Raw genomic sequence first — 19,663 nt, 5'->3', positions numbered from 1 at the left:
CGTAAGCCTGCACAGACTAGCACCCCTTAGCACAGGCGCATCCTCAAACCCAGCCTCCCCCTTGGGTCCATCACGCCGGGAGCCTAACTCAGCCAAGGAGGTAGCAATACCTTCAACCACGCCTCCCCAGCAGATTGAAATCTCTTCCCCTGCTCCCGGTCATCCGCAGGTGGATTGTGGGGTCTCTCTCCCCCGCCAGGCCGACTCCAGGCCCACAGCCTCTTGCCCACAAGCTCTTAGTGAGCCTGTAGGGTCCCCGCCCCCCAATTCTGCACCTGTGGGTGCTATTGCTCTGGCGGGGGTGGTCGGTGACTTCACTCTGCTCCGAGAGACTCAGATGCCCTGGGTGAAATGGACAAGCTCAGGACCCCCCAGTTAAGCAGAACTGTCGCTTCAAAAGGGGATCCTCCCCACGCGGAGATCAGGGTCCCCTCTGCGTGGCCAGGTCCTCTGCTTCAAGGTCACTGTGGGATGCAGGTCTGAAGAGGCCTTAGGCAATCCTAGTTTAAATGACCCCTGTTCTGCTCATCAGAGAAGCTGAAAGTCTTTCTCCCTGGGACTGCGGGTTCATGTCCTTGCACCAGGGGCGCAGCCTGGGGCCCGATCTGGGACTGGGACCATAAAACAAGGCGCATGAAACACGGCTGACTTCCGTCAATACCGCTGAGTTCTTGAAAGATGGGTTTTCGCTTGCTTGTACCCTGCTTTCTGTGTTCTGCGCTCCCCGAATAATCTAAAAGAGGCTTGGCCAGGCGGGCACTGCCGCGTGGTGGACATAGGTCCTGCAGACTGAGCTGGCCTGAGAGATAACACAGAGTCCACATAATGCTCAGTGGACATTGTAGGGGCCTTTCCCTTGAGCTCGAAACACTGGACACACTGGACCGGTTGCAACTCCACATGTGACTGCGAGGTATTGATGATGGCGGATCAATGCACCCAAAGGCATCTGCCATGGATCAGAAGCAGCCTGTGGCAGTTCCCTTTTGCCCACCCCTTGCGGTAACCGGCCGTAAGCCGTAAGGGAGGCCTTCCTTGTCCAGAGGCGTGACTGTGTCTTGGTCCAGGTTCTGACCTCATGGGTGCTCTCCTTGCATTTGTTTGGGCCGGGTGCGGACCATGCAGCCGCCTCCCCTCGGCTCTCCTGAAAGATGGCCTGCTGGACCGTGCGGCCCCTTCCCCCTGCCTCTCAGGCCAGAGCTGGACTGTGCTGTCCCTGCCTTCCCCTTATCAGCACAAACGCTCTGGGCTCAAGCCCTGTGTGTGTCCCATTGGCTCACTTCCAGGCGCGATTTCCCTGACCCAACTCGTGGGGTCTCGGAACCCGCCCGGGGCTCGAGATGCCCCCGTCCCTTTCTCTGCTCTCCCTTCCCTCCCAGGAGTTCTTTCCCTGCCTCAGTAAGATCTTTCTCAACTCCACATTCCTGGCTAAATTCTATCTCTGTTCCACACCTCCGTCTCCAACCTCTCATCTTGGTGCAGAAAAGACCGGGGACCAACAGGAGGGGCCTCCGTGCCGCCCCGGCCAGAGCCCCATCCTCCATCTCCAACCTCTCAACATTGTCGTTGGGACCGGGGTCTCCTCTGGACCCTAAGACCCCGGGCAGCCCAGCTGTGCTCTTGGCTCACTGAGAGGGCGCCCCAAAATCCTGGTGTTTGCCAGGATGGGGGGCGGGCAGGACCCCTGGTGAAGCAGAGGTGCATGGAGCTTGGATGGGGTCCTCGAGCTTGGCTTTGGGAACAAGTTGGTGCCGGAAACCAAGAGGCGCCCGAGCTGTGGGAGGCCTGGCCAGAGACACGTCTGTCGGCCTGTATGCCCGGGGTGGGGGGGTGGGGGGCAGTCACTCTCCCAGGGGCTTGCCTGGAGGTGTCCCCGGTTGAAGGTCACTGACCTGGGGAAGCTACGCAGGGGGCTCCAGGGTCAGAAGGCCCTGGACCAATCTTGTCCGTGTCCAATCGTGGTCCTCGAAAACAGACTCATGTCACCCCATGTCATTGACCCCCCAAAAGGCTAAGCAGAAACTTTAACGAAAGTCCCCTGCCCCTCCGGCCGGCCCAAGGTGATCTGGGATTTACGGTCACCATGGAATGCAGGGTTGGAACTGCCCTTCGGCCAATTCTTGTTTGAACTGCCCCTCCCTCTCCATATCATAGAGGAGCCACAGCCTTTCCCCCTCACCTGGAGGCTGGGACCATAAAACAAGGCACCTAAGACTTTGCCTAAACCTCCTCGTTTTTTTTTCCTTCTGCCAAAACCGCCGACTTCAGAGATAGATGAAGTTTTAAATTCTTTTTCCTTCTGTGTTCTGCTCACTCCCCGTGTCACAGAAAAGGCTACCTATCTATCTATCTATCTATCTATCTATCTATCTATCTATCTATCTATCCATCCATCCATCCATCCATCCATCCATCCATCCATCCATCCATCCATCCATCCATGCACCTACCTACCTACCTATCTACCTACCTATCCATTAGCTCCTGGGGAGAAAGACCAGACCGTCTGCTCCCGTGCAGACTGACCGCCTGGGAGACCCCCAGGGGCAGCTCCCCCCTGTCCTGCAGGGTCCCCGTGAGTCGGCGTCCACTTGATGGCAGTTTGTTCTTTTGGGTTTGGGTCTTCGCTCAGTGTTCTACCCCGTCCCTCCCCTCCCCGAGTCCCCCCATCAGTCCTGAGGGCAGTGCAGACCGAGTGGCAGTCTAGGGAAAGTGACCAAAAGCCGGTCCCAGCTGGTCGCAGCAGGACACTGACCGGTCACCTTGGTTTAGGTCCCTGCTCCCTCCTGTCTCTCTGGGCTGCTGCATGAGAAGCTGGAAGGGAGGACGGTGGGACACCCCCTGCACGGTGCCCCACAGCCCCCTCCCCCAGACCGCAGCTCCCCTAGTGTCTGGGGCCACTCCAGGGGCTGGGGTTGGACCAGGAGGCCCTGGCCTTGAGGCTGGGTGTCTAGAAGCGCGGGGCTCAGCTGGGCTGGGTTCCTCCCATGCTGGGGACCTGGGGTCTGCAGTGGGTGCCTGGTCTCAGGTGCTTTCCAGGGGCCGTGGTCCATCCTCCCCTGTGGGTGCCCCTGGGAGGACTAGAGACCAGACATCGCTGGGGAGGATGACAGAGGGTGAGACAGTTAAATTTATTGTGCCAACCTGGCCAATAGACACCTTTGGGGTTAATTGAAGGGTGCAGATAAATGGTTCCGTGAGCCTCACCTCTCTAGTTCTGGGGTCTCTTGCTGTCTGATGGCTGGACGAGGGTGCAGCTGCCTGAGCCAGTTCCCTGCTTCAGCTGGCAAGGCTCACTTCCTGCACAGCACCCCAAGGAGATGCCACATGGACCTACTGGATGCAGCCCTGCCAGCGCTGAGATGCTTACACATTCACTGACTCGGCTTTCCTCCTGCAGTCGGCATCATAGTGTGTGTTTTGGGAGAAGGAGGAGGACTTTGTGCGTTGGTGACGGACATGTGGGTTAATGTGGGACTTATGGGCTTGGGCAGCACTGGGTTGGGATGTTTTCTTGCTGTGCACTTAACTTTATATAAAACTTTCTCTTACACATGAGTGTCTGTGGATTTGTTTCTCTAAAGTACCCAGACTAACAGGGTTTGCATGCCACGGGACCAGGTCACGGGCACCCCAAGACCCCAAACAAAGTCCACAGTGCTGAGAATGAGGGGGTCGGAGCAGAGACCCCAAACCCATCTGCAGACAAGGGGATGTCCCCTCACAGAGGGTCACAGGAAGGGAGGGGTCAACCAGGGTGCAGTGAAGCACCGATGAAACACGCAATGTCCCTCTGGTTCCTTGACGCTTCCTCACCCCCCACTGTCCTGACCCCGGTCCTGCCTTTCCCTGCGGGCGAGACCGGAGCAGGTGCACGGGTGCAGGTAAGAGCTCAGGACACAGGATCCAGGTCTGATAAATCCCTCAGGAACAGAAATGGGAGGAGCCAGGCCAGGAGAGAAGAGGGAGGGTGGGGCAGAATGGGGGAACCAGTCGGCAGCCGTCGGTGTAAGATATAAAAATAATCATAATTTATCAAGGGGCCACGAGGGTGGGAGGGAGGCGAAAAAGAGGCGCTGATACCAAGGGCTCGAAAAGAAAGCAAATGTTTAGAAGATGCTGATGGCAACTAGGTACCCATGTGTTGGATACAACGGATGACGGGTCGCGGTAAGAGCTGGAAGGGCCCCCAATAAAATGATTCATTAACATTTTTAAAAAAAGAAACAGGGCTCTCAGAAGGAGGTGCTCCCCGACCCTGCTGCCCACCGAGCCCAGGACTGGAGCTGAGGGCAAGGGGTTTCCCCAGAGCCACAGGGACCAGCCTGCCACCCCGATGCCCGGAGGCAAGGCCCCACAGCCAGGCCACCCGGCAGGATGCTCCCAAGTCCTGGGCCCCCACACCTGTGATGGTGCCCCATCTCAAGACACATGAGAGAGGCCCCCCGGGAGTTGGGGAGCAAGTGTCCCCCAAGATGCCCCGTAGAGCTAGCTGGAAGCCGTGTCACCGGGATGTCAGACACCAGCAGGGTCGCCCGTGGAGTACGGATCTCAGAAGGGCTTCCAGACCGAGAGAGACCAGGAAGAAAGGGCTGGAGACCCCAATTCTGAAAACCAGGCTGTGAAAACCCCGTGGGTGATGGCAAACTATGCTCTGCTATGGGGCTGGAAACGGGTCACCAGAATGTCAGACAGAAGCAGGGTCAGAGTAGACTGGTCTCAGGAGAGTTTCCAGACCGAGAGACCAGGAAGAAAGGCCTGCCTACCCCGTGCACCCCCCCAGAGCACCGAGAACAGGCTGCAGGGGGCAGTGATGTCTCCGGCATAAAACACTCCCCTTTGGGGGTCCAGCGTCCGCCGTCTGCCCCGAGGGCGATGTGCCTTTGTGGGTTAGGTTGGGCTCGTGTACAGCGGTCAGTCTGAGCGGCTTGGGCAGGACTTCCCCACCGGACAGGAGAGGAAGAAAGGCCTGGCATCACCTTCCACGCACCGGCCCTGCGCCTGTGAGGACCCGCGGGCACCCTGACCCGGCAGCGTCTATCCGTGCATGTAGGTCGACTCGTTCCCGCCCAGGCTGTCGTGCGGGCTCCCTGTCCACCCCAGCCTGCAGCCTGCTGGTCCCCAGCGCGCCCCAAACACCATCGGACAGCGAGGGGGCTGTTTTCCGCTGTTTTAATGAGTCCGGCTGTCGCTGCCGGGCCGCGATGTTCCCGCGGGCCTCGGTGGGGGGTCTGTCCAGCCCATGCGTGCCTGTAGCCCCAGCGTCCACGCGGCACGGTCAGGCCTCATCCACGCCGCGTGGCCAGTGTCCACGCGCGGCCGTGGTCAGCGCGCCGCCAGCACGGCGTCCAGCAGGGCCCCCGTGCGCGCAATGCGCACCTCGCTGAAGCCGTGTGCCTGCAGCAGCCGCTTGTAGTGACCCGCGCTGCGCCCCGAACCCCACGGCCGCAGCCCCACAGCGTCCCTCCATGACCGATGCGCTGGCCGCTCCTCCTCCGCCAAGGTCGTGGCCACCAGGAGTCCGCAGCCTGCGGGAAAGGGGGGGATAGTGGGCTGGAGAGGGCAGGACAGGGCAGGGGCGCGCCTGGTGGAGCGCGCAGATGCGGGGAGGTAATGACCCCCCTCCCCCTCCCTGCGAAGTGAGGGGTCTGAGACGGTGCAGGGCAGGATGGCCAGAGGGAGGGGGCCAGGGTGGGCTCAGTCTGTGTCTCCATTTATCCGTCCATCCATCTATTTGTATTTCTCCATCCGTCCATCCGTCCGTCTAGTTCAGACGGTGGGCTGCTAACTGAAAGGACACCTTTCTAGACCAGCATCTCAGGAGAGAGGCGGCTGAGCACCCCGTCCAGCGTCGTCTGTGAGGCAGGTGGGGCCTGTCCTGCTGGGCACTGAGTCCGGATGGACTCATGGCAGTGAGTGGGCTTTCTATCAGACACCCCCACCCCACCCCTGATCCCCAGCTCGCTGCTGCCAGAGAATCAGTGTCCTTCCCTGGCTGGCAGCTCCCTCACCTGGCTGGCAGCTCCCTCCCCTGGCTGGCAGCTCCCTCACCTGGCTGGCAGCTCCCTCACCTGGCCCGCAGTGCCCTCACCTGGCTGGCAGCTCCCTCACCTGGCCCGCAGTGCCCTCACCTGGCTGGCAGCTCCCTCACCTGGCTGGCACTCTCACCTGGCCCGCAGTGCCCTCCCCTGGCTGGCAGCTCCCTCCCCTGGCTGGAAGCTCCCTCCCCTGGCTGGCAGCTCCCTCACCTGGCTGGCACTCTCACCTGGCCCGCAGTGCCCTCACCTGGCTGGCAGCTTCCTCCCCTGGCTGGCAGTGCCCTCACCTGACTGGCAGTGCCCTCACCTGGCTGGCAGCTCCCTCCCCTGGCTGGCAGTGCCCTCACCTGACTGGCAACTCCCTCACCTGGCTGGCAGCTCCCTCACCTGGCTGGCAGTGCCCTCACCTGGCTGGCAGCTCCCTCACCTGGCTGGCAGCTCCCTCACCTGGCTGGCAGTGCCCTCACCTGGCTGGCAGCTCCCTCACCTGGCTGGCAGCTCCCTCACCTGACTGGCAGCTCCCTCCCCTGGCTGGCAGCTCCCTCACCTGACTGGCAGCTCCCTCACCTGGCTGGCAGCTCCCTCACCTGGCTGGCAGCTCCCTCACCTGGCTGGCAGCTCCCTCACCTGGCTGGCAGCTCCCTCCCCTGGCTGGCAGCTCCCTCACCTGGCTGGCACTCTCACCTGGCCTGCAGTGCCCTCACCTGGCTGGCAGCTCCCTCCCCTGACTGGCAGCTCCCTCACCTGACTGGCAGCTCCCTCCCCTGGCTGGCAGCTCCCTCCCCTGGCTGGCAGCTCCCTCACCTGGCTGGCAGCTCCCTCACCTGGCTGGCAGCTCCCTCACCTGGCTGGCAGTGCCCTCACCTGGCCCGCAGTGCCCTCACCTGGCTGGCAGCTCCCTCACCTGGCTGGCAGTGCCCTCACCTGGCTGGCACTCTCACCTGGCCAACAATCCCTTCACCTGGCTGGCAGTGTTCCCCTCTGGCCGCAGTGCCCTCACCTGGCTGGCAACGCACTCACCTTGCCGGCAGTGCTGGGAGAGCCTGCCCAGGAGGGCCCGCACTCTGTCCTCGGGCCAGTCCTGCAGGAGGCTGGAAAGGACAAACAGATCTGCTTCCGGGAGCGGGTCCTTGAAAAGGTCACCTGGCGCAGAGACAAGAGGACACGGTGGGATCGGGACCAGGACGCCTGGCCTTTCCCTGACCCGCAGGGACTGCCCAGCACGGAGGACAGAGCCTGGGCTGGCTGTGAGGGGCCAGGACTGAGACACAGCCCCCTGCAGGACCGCTGAGTCCTGGCCAGCTGCCGGCCCCCCAAGGTCCCATGCTGGGCATTCCAGAATTCACGGAGGCAGGCGGGGAAGTCCTTCCCTGTGACAGGTCCTGGGCCACTAGTCATGCATCCTCACCATTCCCACCCCCCACTGAGCTCTCCCCGATCTCCGATGCACGCACACACCTTACACACCTGCACACCTGCAGAGCCCAGCACACACGCACACACCTTACACACCTGCACAGAGCCCAGCACACACACACGCGCGCACATCAGGTACAGACATAGGAACACTCACAAAGGCGCGCGCGCACGCACAGTCCAGCTGCACTGACACCCGAGGCCAGCCAGGCACCCCCCTGCCTGCCCCCCACCCCGCAGACGCGCGTGCGCAGCAGCGCACCTGCCACGAAGCGGATCCGAGCGGCCTGCGGCTCGGCGGGCCGGAAGCGCTCCTCCGCGGCGAGGCGGACGTTGTCCGGGTGGTCGAACACGGTCACCTGCAGGTGCGGGTACTCCCGGGCCAGTCCAAGGGCCAGCGCCCCGGTGCCGCCTGCACAGACACGTGGACGCACATAGCTCCCGGGCTCCCCCGGCGCCTGGACCACCATCCTGGGGGCGGGGTCCCAGAGTATGGCAGCGGGATCTGGGGGGCGGCAGGGGGGCTGCCGGCTCTCCCTCTCCCCACCGGAGAGGGGGCCATGCAGATGGAATGGCAGGTGCGGTGCGGGAGGCCATGCCGGCCCCCAAAGGAAGCAGGGGGTCTCGGGGTCCCATGCATGCTCCACCCCCTGCCCCTTGACGTGGCTAGGGGATCCCCCGGCACACTCACCGCCCAGGTGGCAGGCGGCGCTGAACCCCGACAGGTCGAAGGCAGTGGCCACTGCGTGCGCACTCAGCCCAGCGAGCTCGTGCCTGGCGCCCAGCACCCGCAGCCGCACCCCGTCGCCTCCACTGTGGAGGTCGGGGCCCTGCCAAGCAAGGGGTGCTGAGGGACGCCGGCCTGCACCCCAGCCCAGCCTTCCATCAGGGAGGGCCTGGGGGGTGCGGCTCAGCGGCCTTCCCACCGGCTGCAGGGCTCGGACCATCCCCACCCGGGACCATGTTCGGAAACAGGGCGCCTGAGGATGGAATTCGTGTGCCAAGGACCCAAGGTCGCGCTAGGGCAACATCAAACAAGGGTGTGGACTGGCACCTGCCTCAGGGGCTGCGGAAGAAAAGACCTGGCTGTCTCTCCACCCCGCCCCCTTCACCTTGACGATGACCAGGTCGGCCTTGCCTGCCCACACGGGGAGAGGTGATTCTACCCTGTGCTGCAGGGCCAGCCGCTGCCAGTCCAGGTCTACCTGGTGCCAGGCATGCACGGGGCAGCGGGGGGTGGGGGGGCTCTGGTGGCCTCCATCCGAGTGGCCGGCACCCCGGCTGAGCCTGGGTACCTTCCACGCGTCCTCAGGCCTCCTCCCTGTCACCCTTTGCAGCAGCGCCCCGCCCTGGCGGATGGCGGCCTCCAGGTCGGAGAAGTCCCGGCTGTGGCTGTCACAGAGCCTGACCAGGCTCCCCAGGGCGTGCCGGGCCCCCGACACCAGGTACAGGCTGGCAGACTCCGTGTTGCAGTAACCTGGGAGTGGGGGCAGGGCCAGACGTTAGTTCACCTAATCCTCAGCTGACACAGACATCCCCCCAATCCCGGCCACCCTGCAGGACAGGGAGCTGCCCCTGGGGGTCTCCCAGGCGGTCAGTCTGCACGGGAGCAGACGGTCTGGTCTTTCTCCCTCGGAGCGGCTGGTGGGTTTGAACCGCTGACCTTGAGTTTAGCGGCTCAAGGCTAACCCCTCTGTGAGACCAGGCACACCTTGACTTAGATGGAGAACCAGAGGGGATGTGAGTGATTCAGCCAGTGCAGCTTGTGTAGACGAGATCTTTATTGATGACGGGAGACTGACCGCTGGGAGACCCCCAGGGGCAGCTCCGCCCTGTCCTGCAGGGTCCTCATTCATGGATGGCTTTGAGTTTGGCGTGTTTCCATATCTCTGTCCCCCTCATTCCCATCCTCCGGATACCCCACTCATCTGCAGTCTCCCAGAGACCTGTATCTCTGGTGCTCTGGGGACCAACATGGAAGGCAGACCTCTCGCACGGCACACCCCCACCCCGCCCCGCTTCTCCGCCAGGCCGCTCCCTCTCACCCTCCTCCCGCCTTTCCAGCAGCCCCAGGTCTGCGCAGGCGGCCAGCAGCCACTCTGTGCCGGACAGCGATGCGTCGATCCTGCCGGCCACCTCTGCTGCGGACAGCAAGGCCCCGTCCTTCAGCACGTTGAACACGGCCAGCCTGCAGGCTGTGAACAGGACCTGCAGGGCAGGACAGAGGCCGGGCGGGGGGTGACCAGGTGCAGCAGGACGCACCCGAGGCCACTCAAGGGCCTGGCCAGTGCACCCGGGCCCCCAGACCCCAGGGAGGAACGGTGCTGTACTGGGGCCCTGGGGAACTTGTTTCTCCAAGACAGACCCCCAGCCCTTTGTTCGGCAGCTGCTCTGGGTGGGTACCTCCCCCCAGCCCCTCGCCCCCCACCCGGGGACCCCCCAGGCCATTGAGTCCAAGTCAGGAGTGGCCCCCTTGGGTGCTAGAGTGGAAGTGCGCCCACAGGATTCTCCAAACTCCAAACCCTGATCTGGGTGGTTTCAAACCGCTGGCCTTGCGGTGAGTAGCCCGCAGCCCAAGGTGTTCTTGGGGCAAGGCTCCTCTTCCGGAAGTGGGATGCCAGGCCTTTCTTCCGCGACACCTCGGGCGGATTCTATCCCACGGCACGTGTGTGGCCGGGCCCCCACCTGCCCCTCCGAGCTGGGCGTACCTGAGACCCCTGGAAGCCTTCCATGAGGCTCAGCAGCTCCCAGGGGAAGGGGGGCGGCGCATCCACGGCCCCGTTGCAGGCGGGCCCCGGCCAGGTGTCGTTCTTGCGGGAGGCGTCCCAGGGCTCCGCGGGCAGGAGGGGGTCGCGCTTGACGCCCCGCAGCGCCTCCGGGCAGTAGAGCCGCGACAGCTGCTTGCAGAAGTGGTTCAGCGGGAAGCCCACGACGTTGAGAAAGTCCCCGTGCACGCTTTCCACGAGCATGCCGCCCAAGGCCTGGATGCCGTAGCCGCCCGCCTTGTCCCTGGGGGAGGCGCGGCGTCAGCACCCCTCCACGCCCCCCCTGCCCCCGCTTTTTCCCTGGCTCGGGAGTCCGGGGCTGGCAGGCCGGGACTGCGTGTCCACGCAGAGGAGCCTCGGAGGAAAGGCCTGGCGTTCCGTTGCTTAAAACGCTGCCCTGGGAAGAGAGTGCTTTGGGGGCACCAGGCGGTGCAGGGAGGGAGCGGGCTCTGGGAGAATTCTAATGGCCACGCCCCCTGTGGGCGGGAAGCTGGGACCCCGGCAGGCCACACCCTACAAGGGCGGGGCAACCCATCAACTCCAGGGCCGGCCACGCCCCTTCTGGACCGGAGAGGCCCCCAGGCACTTGCTGGCCACTCCCTCTGTGCGCGGGGCATCATGCGGGGCCCTCATTGGCCATTCCATGTGGGGGCGAGGCAAGGACGGAGGGAGTGGCCTAGGGAGGGGCTCTGTTCTGGCCACGCCTATGGGCGGGGCACCATCCAGGTCCCCATTGGTCACGCCCTCTGTGGGCGGGGCTCCCTCCCTGGGACCTCAAAGCGAGCCCTGTCTGGCCACTCCCAATGGGGGCGGGGCTGCCTCCCTGGGACCTCATTGGGCCATCTGACCACGCCCTTGTGGGCGGGACTATATCACTGGGACCTCATAGGGCCGTTCTGGTCACGCCCTCTGTGGGTGGGGATACCTCTCTGGGACCTCCAGGCGAGCCTTGTCTGGCCACGCCCAATGGGGGCGGGGCTGCCTCCCTGGGACCTCGTTGGGCCATCTGGCCACGCCTTCTGCAGATGGGCCCTATCTTGGCCACGCCCTTGCGGGCGGGGCTACATCCCTGGGACCTCATTGGACTGTCTGGCCACGCCCTCGGTGGGCGGGGATGCCTCTCTGGGATCTCCAGTAGGGCCCTGTTCTGGTCACGCCCCCTGTGGGCGGGGCCACACCCTGGGACCTCATTGGGCCGCCTGGCCACGCCCTCGGTGGGCGGGGCTACACCCTGACACCTCATTGGGCTGCCTGGCCACGCCCTCGGTGGGCGGGGCGGCCTCCGGCGCGGGACTCACATGGGCTCCCCGCTGTGGATGTATTCCCACAGCATCTCCTCGGACAGCTCGGAGAACTGGACTCTGGTCTCCTCGTGGAACTCCACCACGCTGGTCTCCAGCCGGCTGCCTGTAACCACAGCAACCGCAGGTGTCACGGCCCCGCCCCCGCGGGCGTCCGCACACTGATGTGTGCGCGCAGATCGCCAGGCCTTTCTGCAGAGGCGCTGCCGCCCAGGTGTGCTAAGAGCTGAAGTGCCTTCCCCAGATTTCGGGGAGCAGGTAGCAGCCTGTAGACCCTCCATCGATAGACCATGCACCCCGACTCTGGGTCTGTGCGGCCGAAGCACAGCGACCCTGCAGGTCGGGGTACACCTGCCCCATGGGTGTCTGAGAATGTGACTCTACGGGAACAGACAGTCTCTCCTGCCTTCTCTAGGAGCAGCTGGGGCTGCAAACCAGTGACCCGGAGGTTCAGAGCCCGCCTACCCCACTGCGCGCACTGCCATGCACCCAGCCCGACGCAAAGCGACCTTCAGGCCGGATGAAACTGCGAGTGGCCAGAGGTGGGAGGGGGTCTCCCACATATGAGATCAAGATGACTCCCAGTGTGCATTCTCCAGCCCCCCAGGGGGGGTAGTTGCCACAATAGCCCCGCCCCCCCAAGTGTGTCCAGCTTGCTGTGCACCTGCAGGCTACCTGCCTCTAAGGTAGCAATCGGGTTTTACTGTCCGTCCACCCTGGGCGCAGCCAGCCCCCCCGATGCTGATCAGACTGCTCCCCCGTGAGAGCTCAGGAACACCCCAGGGGACGGCACGGACGTAACTCTAGGCCCTTGTTACCTCTGAGCCTCGAGTGACCACCTGCCCATGGAGGTAGGTGTGAGTTTGACATGGCTTGCAAGCCCGATGATTATAGAAACCCACTGGGAGAAGACGTTCGCTCTCTCTTGATCCTGACACGGGGAGAGGGGAGCCCCTGTCTCTCTGCCCTTTCTACCCTAATTTCACCGCCGAGAGAGAGAGAGAGAGAGAGAGAGAGAGAGAGAGAGAGAGAGAGAGAGAGAGAGAGAGAGAGAGAGAGAGAGAGAGAATCTATTCTCTTAACAGGCTTTTAAAATCTCGGACACGCAAGTGACTTCATACACATATGTAACGGAAGGGGCTGGCTGGCAGCTGAGCTGGCTTGACCTTGGGTGACCCAGAGCTCTTCTCCAGGGACACAATCTGTGGGCTTATCAGATCGGAAGGGAGTGGGGATTACTTAGGATGAGCCCGGATAATAGGGTGCAGGATAATAGGGTCCCTTTGCTCTGGAAGGTAGAAAACCTGCAGGCAGATAGCCTTTAAGCAGCTGACCTTCGAGCGGATCCAGTGGCAGCCACATCCTTGCACGCAGCACCTTAAATATGGAATTATTGGGGGGGGTCGGCATGACATTGTGGGGAACGACTTTTACTTAGAAGAATGTGGCTGAGATTCACCTCCAACCCATGAACGTGAAGGCCTTCGTCCACCAGCGTCTGCCTCCCGGACCCCTTAATTACGAGCATTGAGAATTTGTCTGCAGACCCCCTCCTCCCGGTTTCTCAGTTTCCCCCAGGCCGGTCCCTACAGGAATGGACTTGGGAGTGTGGAGCGGACCAGGCATCAAAGATCCAAAACAAAACAAGCAAACAAGCGCATCAACCAGAGCAGAGGGGGACCGAAAGCCCCTCAGTAGTCAATCGGACACCCCCTGTCAGAGAAGAGCCAGTCAGGGTGCAGTACAGCACCGACGAAACACACAACCTTCTTCTGCTTCTTTAACGCTTCCTCCCCTTCCCCCGACGACCATGACCCCAGTTCTATCTTAGCAACCTGGACAGAGCAGAGCATGTGCACGGGTACCGGTAAGAGCTCGCGACACCGGGAACCCAGAACAGATAACCCCCCAGGACCAATAAGGGGAGCAGCGATACTAGGAGGGTAAGGGTGGGGGGGGAGTAAGGGGAGACTGATCACAATGATCTATGTATGGCCCCCTTCCCGGGGGGACGGACAGCAGAAGAGTGGGTGAAATGAGACAGTGTTCGGCGTAAGACATAAAAAAAGAAAAATTTATCAATCATCAAGGGGGCATGGGGGAGGGGGTGGGGGAGAGAGGGGTAACAAGTGAGGCGCAGATGCCAGGGTCTCAGGTAGAGAGAAAATGCTTTGGAAAAGATCATGACCACATAAGCAGAGATGTGTTAGACACGATGGATGGATGGATGGACGGATGGATGGATGGATGGATTTTGGGAGGTGCCCTAAGACCCCCTAATCAATTTTTTTTAAAGAAAAAGGAAAGGTTTGTAGAACTTTCTTCTGCGGCGCTGCCCAGTACCCCTGCGTCTGGGACTTGGCGACCCTTGAGTCATGAGGGGCCCCGGTGGGAGAGGGCAGCCAGCGGTCATTTCTGCAGACACACACTGACAGTCAGGCCTCTCTTACTGGACACAGGCTGCCCGGCACCAGGGCCCATGGGTGCTGTTGTGTGTTGGGGGGAGGGGAGGGACGACCCCCAGGGTGAGCTTACCTGCGATGGAGCACTGGACGATGGCCACTCCCGTGAACACGCTGTGTTCCTTTCCGCTTAGCCTGCAAGACACACCCCAGCAGCATCCTCAGCCCGGGTACCACGCCCGCCCCAGTGAAGGGGCGGAGTCTAGCCTGTCAATCAGGCCACAGCCTGAAGCTACCTCCTGGTGGGTGTGGCCAAACAAAGGGGCGGAGTCTAGCCTGTCAATCAGGTCGCAGCCTGAAGATCCCTCCTAGTGGGTGTGGCTAAACAAAAGGGCGGAGTCTAGCCTGTCAATCAGGTCGCAGCCTAAAGATCCTTCCTGGTGGGCGTGGCCAGACGAAGGGGCGGAGTCTAGCCTGTCAATCAGGCCACAGCCTGAAGATCCCTCCTGGTGGGCATGGCCAACCAGTGGGGCGGAGTCTAGCCTGTCAATCAGGCCACAGCCTGAAGATCCCTCCTGGTGGGCGTGGCCAACCAGTGGGGCGGAGTCTAGCCTGTCAATCAGGCCACAGCCTGAAGATCCCTCCTGGTGGGCGTGGCCATACAAAGGGGCGGAGTCTAGCCTGTCAATCAGGTCGCAGCCTGAAGATCCCTCCTGGTGGGCGTGGCCAGATGAAGGGGCGGGCTCTAGACTGTCAATCAGGCCGCAGCCTGAAGATCCTTCCTGGTGGGTGTGGCCAGAGGAAGGGGCGGGGTCTAGCCTGTCAATCAGGCCGCAGCCTGATGGCACCTCCCAGTGGGCGTGGCCTCCGCACAAGGAGGGTCCTGGGAACCTCACCTGACTCCGTGGTTCTCAACCTTCCTCCTGCCGCGAAACCTTTCATACCAAAAAATTATTCTCGTCGCTACTCCATCACTCTCACTTGGCTACTGTGCCGAATCGGGGGATCCCTGTGAAAGGGTCATTGCACCCCCAAAGGGGTCGCGACCCACAGGTTGAGAACCGCTGACCTAACCGTTGACCAGCCGTGCGGGGAGCTACCAGAGCCCAGTGGTGCGCCCACCGCCGTGGGATCCACCAAACTGCACCCACGGGCCACGGTCTTCCTGCACCCTTCCTTGCACGAGGCTGCGTGAGTCGGAAGCGGGGTGGCATGGGACGTAGGCATCCCGCGCACGGACCTGATCTGCACGGGGCTGGGGCGCTGGCTTTGACAGGGCCGCGTCTTGAGTCCCAGGAATTGTTTCTCGTGTCAACTGGCCCGTCGTCGTTCCTCCCCCGTCCCCCCCTCCTGCATTCGCACCTCGATTCACACCTCGTCCTGCGCCCTCTTTGCACTTTCGGGCCTGCAGGGCGAGCACTAGTCCGCGGGCAGCAGGTTCCGCGAAGCGCCCCTGCCCTTCCTCGCGCTACGTCCACCTGTCTGCCCCTTCAGTCACCCTCTGCAGGCTGCGTACGTTTTCCGGCGTCAGACACAGACAGTCGTCTTGAGCATCCTCTTCTTCCTCAGTTTTGTTTGGGGGGGGAGCCCCACAGCAACCCCGAGGCTGCCTGCTCGCCTAAAGACCAACAGCCTCACACGCCCACAGCGGCGGTCCTGCTCCATCCTGCAAGGGGCGTCGCGTGCTGGCACCCACTCCATGGCAGTGTGTCTGTCTGTCTATATATCTACCTATCCATGAGCTCCTCGGGAGACAGACCAGACTGCCTGCTCCTGTGCAGATGGACATCCTGGGAGACCCACGGGGGCAGCTCTGTCCTGTGGATCAGCATCGGCTCCACGACACTGAGTGCTGATTCGAGTTTCTTCCTCTTGTTGCTGAGGGTCATCCAGTCAGCTCCGACCCACCGCGACCCCGTGCACGACAGACGGACATACTGCCCGGTCCTGCCCCGTCCCCACCATCATCCCTACGTCTGAGCCACGGCCGCAGCCCCGTGTCCGTGCATCTCGTCCAGGGCCGTCCTCTCTGTCGCTGCCCCTCTGCTTCCCCAAGCACGACGTCCTTCCCCAGGGACTGGCCTCTCCTGACGACTCGTCCACAACAAGACGTGTCTGTCCCGTGGGCTGTCCGTGGTCCTGTCAATGGTCTTCTCCAGCCCTGCAACCCACGTGCATCTGTTTTTCTTTGAGCTTCCTGATTCAGAGTCCAACTTCCACATGCACGGAGGCCTGGACATCGTGGCTCCGGCCAGGCACCCCCTTCGTGTTGGGTTCTGGAGACCAGAAATTTCCGTGTGACTTGCAAACCAGAGAAGTGTGTGTGTGTGTGTGTGTGAGACTGTGGGACCCCGACTGGGAGTAGGGGTTCTGTTATGTGAGTCCAGCCACGTGCAGCCAAGCTGAGGGCAGCCAGAGCCCGGGAGATGTGTCCACCGCCACAGGATCCACAAGGCTTTCCACCCACCGGCCCGTGCTCTCCCTGCCATTGCATGTTCTGCTGCGTGAGTCTGAAGAGGGATTTAGGGGCTAGTATCGGACACGTGGGCTAATACTATTGGACAGATGGACTTGGTCTGGACTGGGCTGGGCTGTTTCCTCAATATTCCATTGCTCTTTGCTGTAAATCTCTTCCGTCTCCACGCGGCAGGCTCTGTGACCTTGTTTCTCTGGTCCACCAGGCCGCACACCGGGTCTTCCTTTGTTCTGCACGCGAGGAGGAAACGGGATACAGACGTGTCCAGCCTGACGCGATTCCTTGTTTGCTATGAAACGAGACTGTCACCGGCTGTGGTGGCGAGCCCTGTAGTCACAGCCGGAGCATCGCTGAGGCCGGCCGGTGTCCGCACTACGTTCGAGGGGTGAACCGGCCCAGGTCGGAAGCGGAGCAGGTGGACAATGAGACTGTCTACTTCCCGTCTCCGGCTGGTCTCTCCTGAGGGTGGGGGTCTCGTGGACAGAGCAGAGCAGGTGCACACGCACCCAGGAGGCGGGGGAGGGGCAGGGCAGAGGCCACGTGCAGGCTGGTCTGCAGGACACCCACCTGGACAGCATGTGGTAGGCGTCCTGCTTGTCCACGGGCTTCTCCAGGATCAGGCCCCCGACCGTCTGCAGGGAGCGGGGGTGGAGTCTTGAGAGGGGATTCTGGAGGGTCACTACAAACCCAAACCCCAACCCACTGCCCTCGAGGGGACGCCGACTCACGGGGACCCTGCAGGACAGGGCGGACCTGCCCCTGCGGGTCTCCCAGGCGGTCAGTCTCTACAGTCTGGTCTTTTTCCGAAGGAGGTGATGGATAGGTAGCTATGCAGATAGACAGATAGACATAGACACCTGTCCATGAGCTCCTGGGGAGAGAGACCAGACCGTCTGCTCCCCTGCAGACTGACCACCTGGGAGACCCCCAGGGGCAGCTCTGTCCTGACCTGTGGTTTCTGTGAGTCAGAATGATTGTAGGATTTGGGGGGGGGGCTGCCCTGAGCCATGGTCATGGTGGATTCAGGGGTGGGGTGAAGGCCCGTGTGTGGTGGGGGCTGGGCAGGCAGGGGTGGTGGAGGGTGGACGGGGGCACAAGGGGGGGAGTCTGGGGCAGAGCCAGAATGTAGTAGGTGGTGCAAGACGGATGTGGGTGAAGGAGGGGTGGAGCCAGAGACACACAGGGGATACCAGACACACCCACCCTTGGTGACAGGGCCCCCCTCCACCTGGCTCCCCCAAACACTCACTACAATGGTGTCTGCACCGATGACCAAGTCGGGGGTCCGGGAGTCCTGTAAGAAACCAGGATGCATTAGAATCCGCACCAGAACCCAGCCCAGCGCCGCCCACAGCTGGTGCGCCGGGCGATCAATCGCACTGGCCTGGCAGTGAGGCCCCGACAGCCCGGGTCTGCGTGCACTGACCACTGACAGCCCAGGCCTGCGTGCACTGACCACTGACAGCCCGGTCCTGCGTGCACTGACCACTGACAGCCCGGGCCTGCGTGCACTGACCACTGACAGCCCAGGCCTGCGTGCACTGACCACTGACAGCCCGGTCCTGCGTGCACTGACCACTGACAGCCCGGGCCTGCGTGCACTGACCACTGACAGCCCGGGCCTGCGTGCACTGACCACTGACAGCCCGGGCCTGCGTGCACTGACCACTGACAGCCCGGACCTGCGTGCACTGACCACTGACAGCCCGAGCTGCGTGCACTGACCACTGACAGCCCGGGTCTGCATGCACTGACCACTGACAGCCCGGGCCTGCGTGCACTGACCACTGACAGCCCGGGCCTGCGTGCACTGACCACTGACAGTGCGGGCCTGCGTGCACTGACCACTGACAGCCCGGGCTGCGTGCACTGACCACTGACAGCCCGGGCCTGCATGCACTGACCATTGACAGCCCGGCCCTGCGTGCACTGACCACTGACAGCCCGGTCCTGCGTGCACTGACCACTGACAGCCCGGTCCTGCGTGCACTGACCACTGACAGCACGGGCCTGCGTGCACTGACCACTGACAGCCCGGGCCTGCGTGCACTGACCACTGACAGCGCGGGCCTGCGTGCACTGACCACTGACAGCCCGGTCCTGCGTGCACTGACCACTGACAGCCTGGGCCTGCGTGCACTGACCACTGACAGCCCGGGCCTGCGTGCACTGACCACTGACAGCCCGGGCCTGTGTGCACTGACCACTGACAGCCCGGTCCTGCGTGCACTGACCACTGACAGCGCGGGCCTGCGTTTACTGACCACTGACAGTGCGGGCCTGCGTGCACTGACCACTGACAGCCCGGGCCTGTGTGCACTGACCACTGACAGCCCGGTCCTGCGTGCACTGACCACTGACAGTGCGGGCCTGCGTGCACTGACCACTGACAGCCTGGGCCTGCGTGCACTGACCACTGATAGCCCGGGCCTGCGTGCACTGACCACTTGCAGCGCGGGCCTGTGTGCACTGACCACTGACAGCCCAGGCCTGCGTGCACTGACCACTGACAGCCCGGGCCTGTGTGCACTGACCACTGACAGCCCGGTCCTGCGTGTACTGACCACTGACAGCTCGGTCCTGCGTGCACTGACCACTGACAGCTCGGGCCTGCGTGCATTGACCACTGACAGCGCGGGCCTGCGTGCACTGACCACTGACAGCCCGGTCCTGTGTGCACTGACCACTGACAGCGCGGGCCTGCGTGCACTGACCACTGACAGCCCGGGCCTGCGTGCACTGACCACTTGCAGCGCGGGCCTGTGTGCACTGACCACTGACAGCCCAGGCCTGTGTGCACTGACCACTGACAGCCTGGACCTGCGTGCACTGACCACTGGCGGGTCCGTCTGTCTCTGGCGCCAAGTGGATCCCAGAACATGGGCTCAATTTCCGGCATGAGAGGTGTCTCGGGGGCACAGTGTGTATGTGTGTCGGGGGGCACAGCGTAGACACCAGACAATCTAGTTAAGTGCACAAACCGGCATTCGTGTAGCTACACAAACAGTGTCCACTTCGGCAGCCTGTGTGTGGCTGGGTTACAGGGCAGCTGCCACACGGCCGACACCGCGTCCACACGCAGACACCAGCAGGGCGGGCAGGGGCCCCGCAGGCACTGACACTGGACGGCACGCAGCTTCGGGAAGCCCTCCGTGTTTTCCGCAGGGAACACCCCCAAACACCCAACATGATATTACAAATTTACACAATGTACATTTATATCCAATAGAGACAGACAGATATGCGTACACATCGATTTTGTATG

General features: G+C 62.6%; 1 protein-coding gene across 1 annotated transcript in view; it reads right to left on the bottom strand.

The window, feature by feature from the left end:
* Window positions 1-4,429: 4,429 nt before the first annotated feature.
* LOC142435586 (putative bifunctional dTTP/UTP pyrophosphatase/methyltransferase protein) overlaps window positions 4,430-19,663 on the bottom strand; it is a 22,453-nt gene continuing 7,219 nt past the window's right edge. Inside the window, exons 3-13 of the mRNA XM_075539816.1 lie at window positions 17,648-17,692; window positions 16,966-17,030; window positions 14,056-14,117; window positions 11,518-11,626; window positions 10,163-10,463; window positions 9,500-9,662; window positions 8,750-8,931; window positions 8,146-8,284; window positions 7,717-7,866; window positions 7,059-7,181; window positions 4,430-5,528 (exon numbers count right to left, since the gene is read on the bottom strand). Of these exons, the coding sequence (XP_075395931.1) occupies window positions 5,326-5,528; window positions 7,059-7,181; window positions 7,717-7,866; window positions 8,146-8,284; window positions 8,750-8,931; window positions 9,500-9,662; window positions 10,163-10,463; window positions 11,518-11,626; window positions 14,056-14,117; window positions 16,966-17,030; window positions 17,648-17,692 (1,542 nt within the window). The 3' untranslated portion in view covers window positions 4,430-5,325. The remainder of the gene's footprint in view (window positions 5,529-7,058; window positions 7,182-7,716; window positions 7,867-8,145; window positions 8,285-8,749; window positions 8,932-9,499; window positions 9,663-10,162; window positions 10,464-11,517; window positions 11,627-14,055; window positions 14,118-16,965; window positions 17,031-17,647; window positions 17,693-19,663) is intronic.

This window comes from Tenrec ecaudatus, chromosome Y (genome assembly GCF_050624435.1).
Source record: "Tenrec ecaudatus isolate mTenEca1 chromosome Y, mTenEca1.hap1, whole genome shotgun sequence".
NCBI classification, from domain to species: domain Eukaryota; kingdom Metazoa; phylum Chordata; class Mammalia; order Afrosoricida; family Tenrecidae; genus Tenrec; species Tenrec ecaudatus.
The sequence above is the reverse complement of the archived record's forward strand: the minus strand, read 5'-3'. Positions and strand labels throughout refer to the sequence as shown.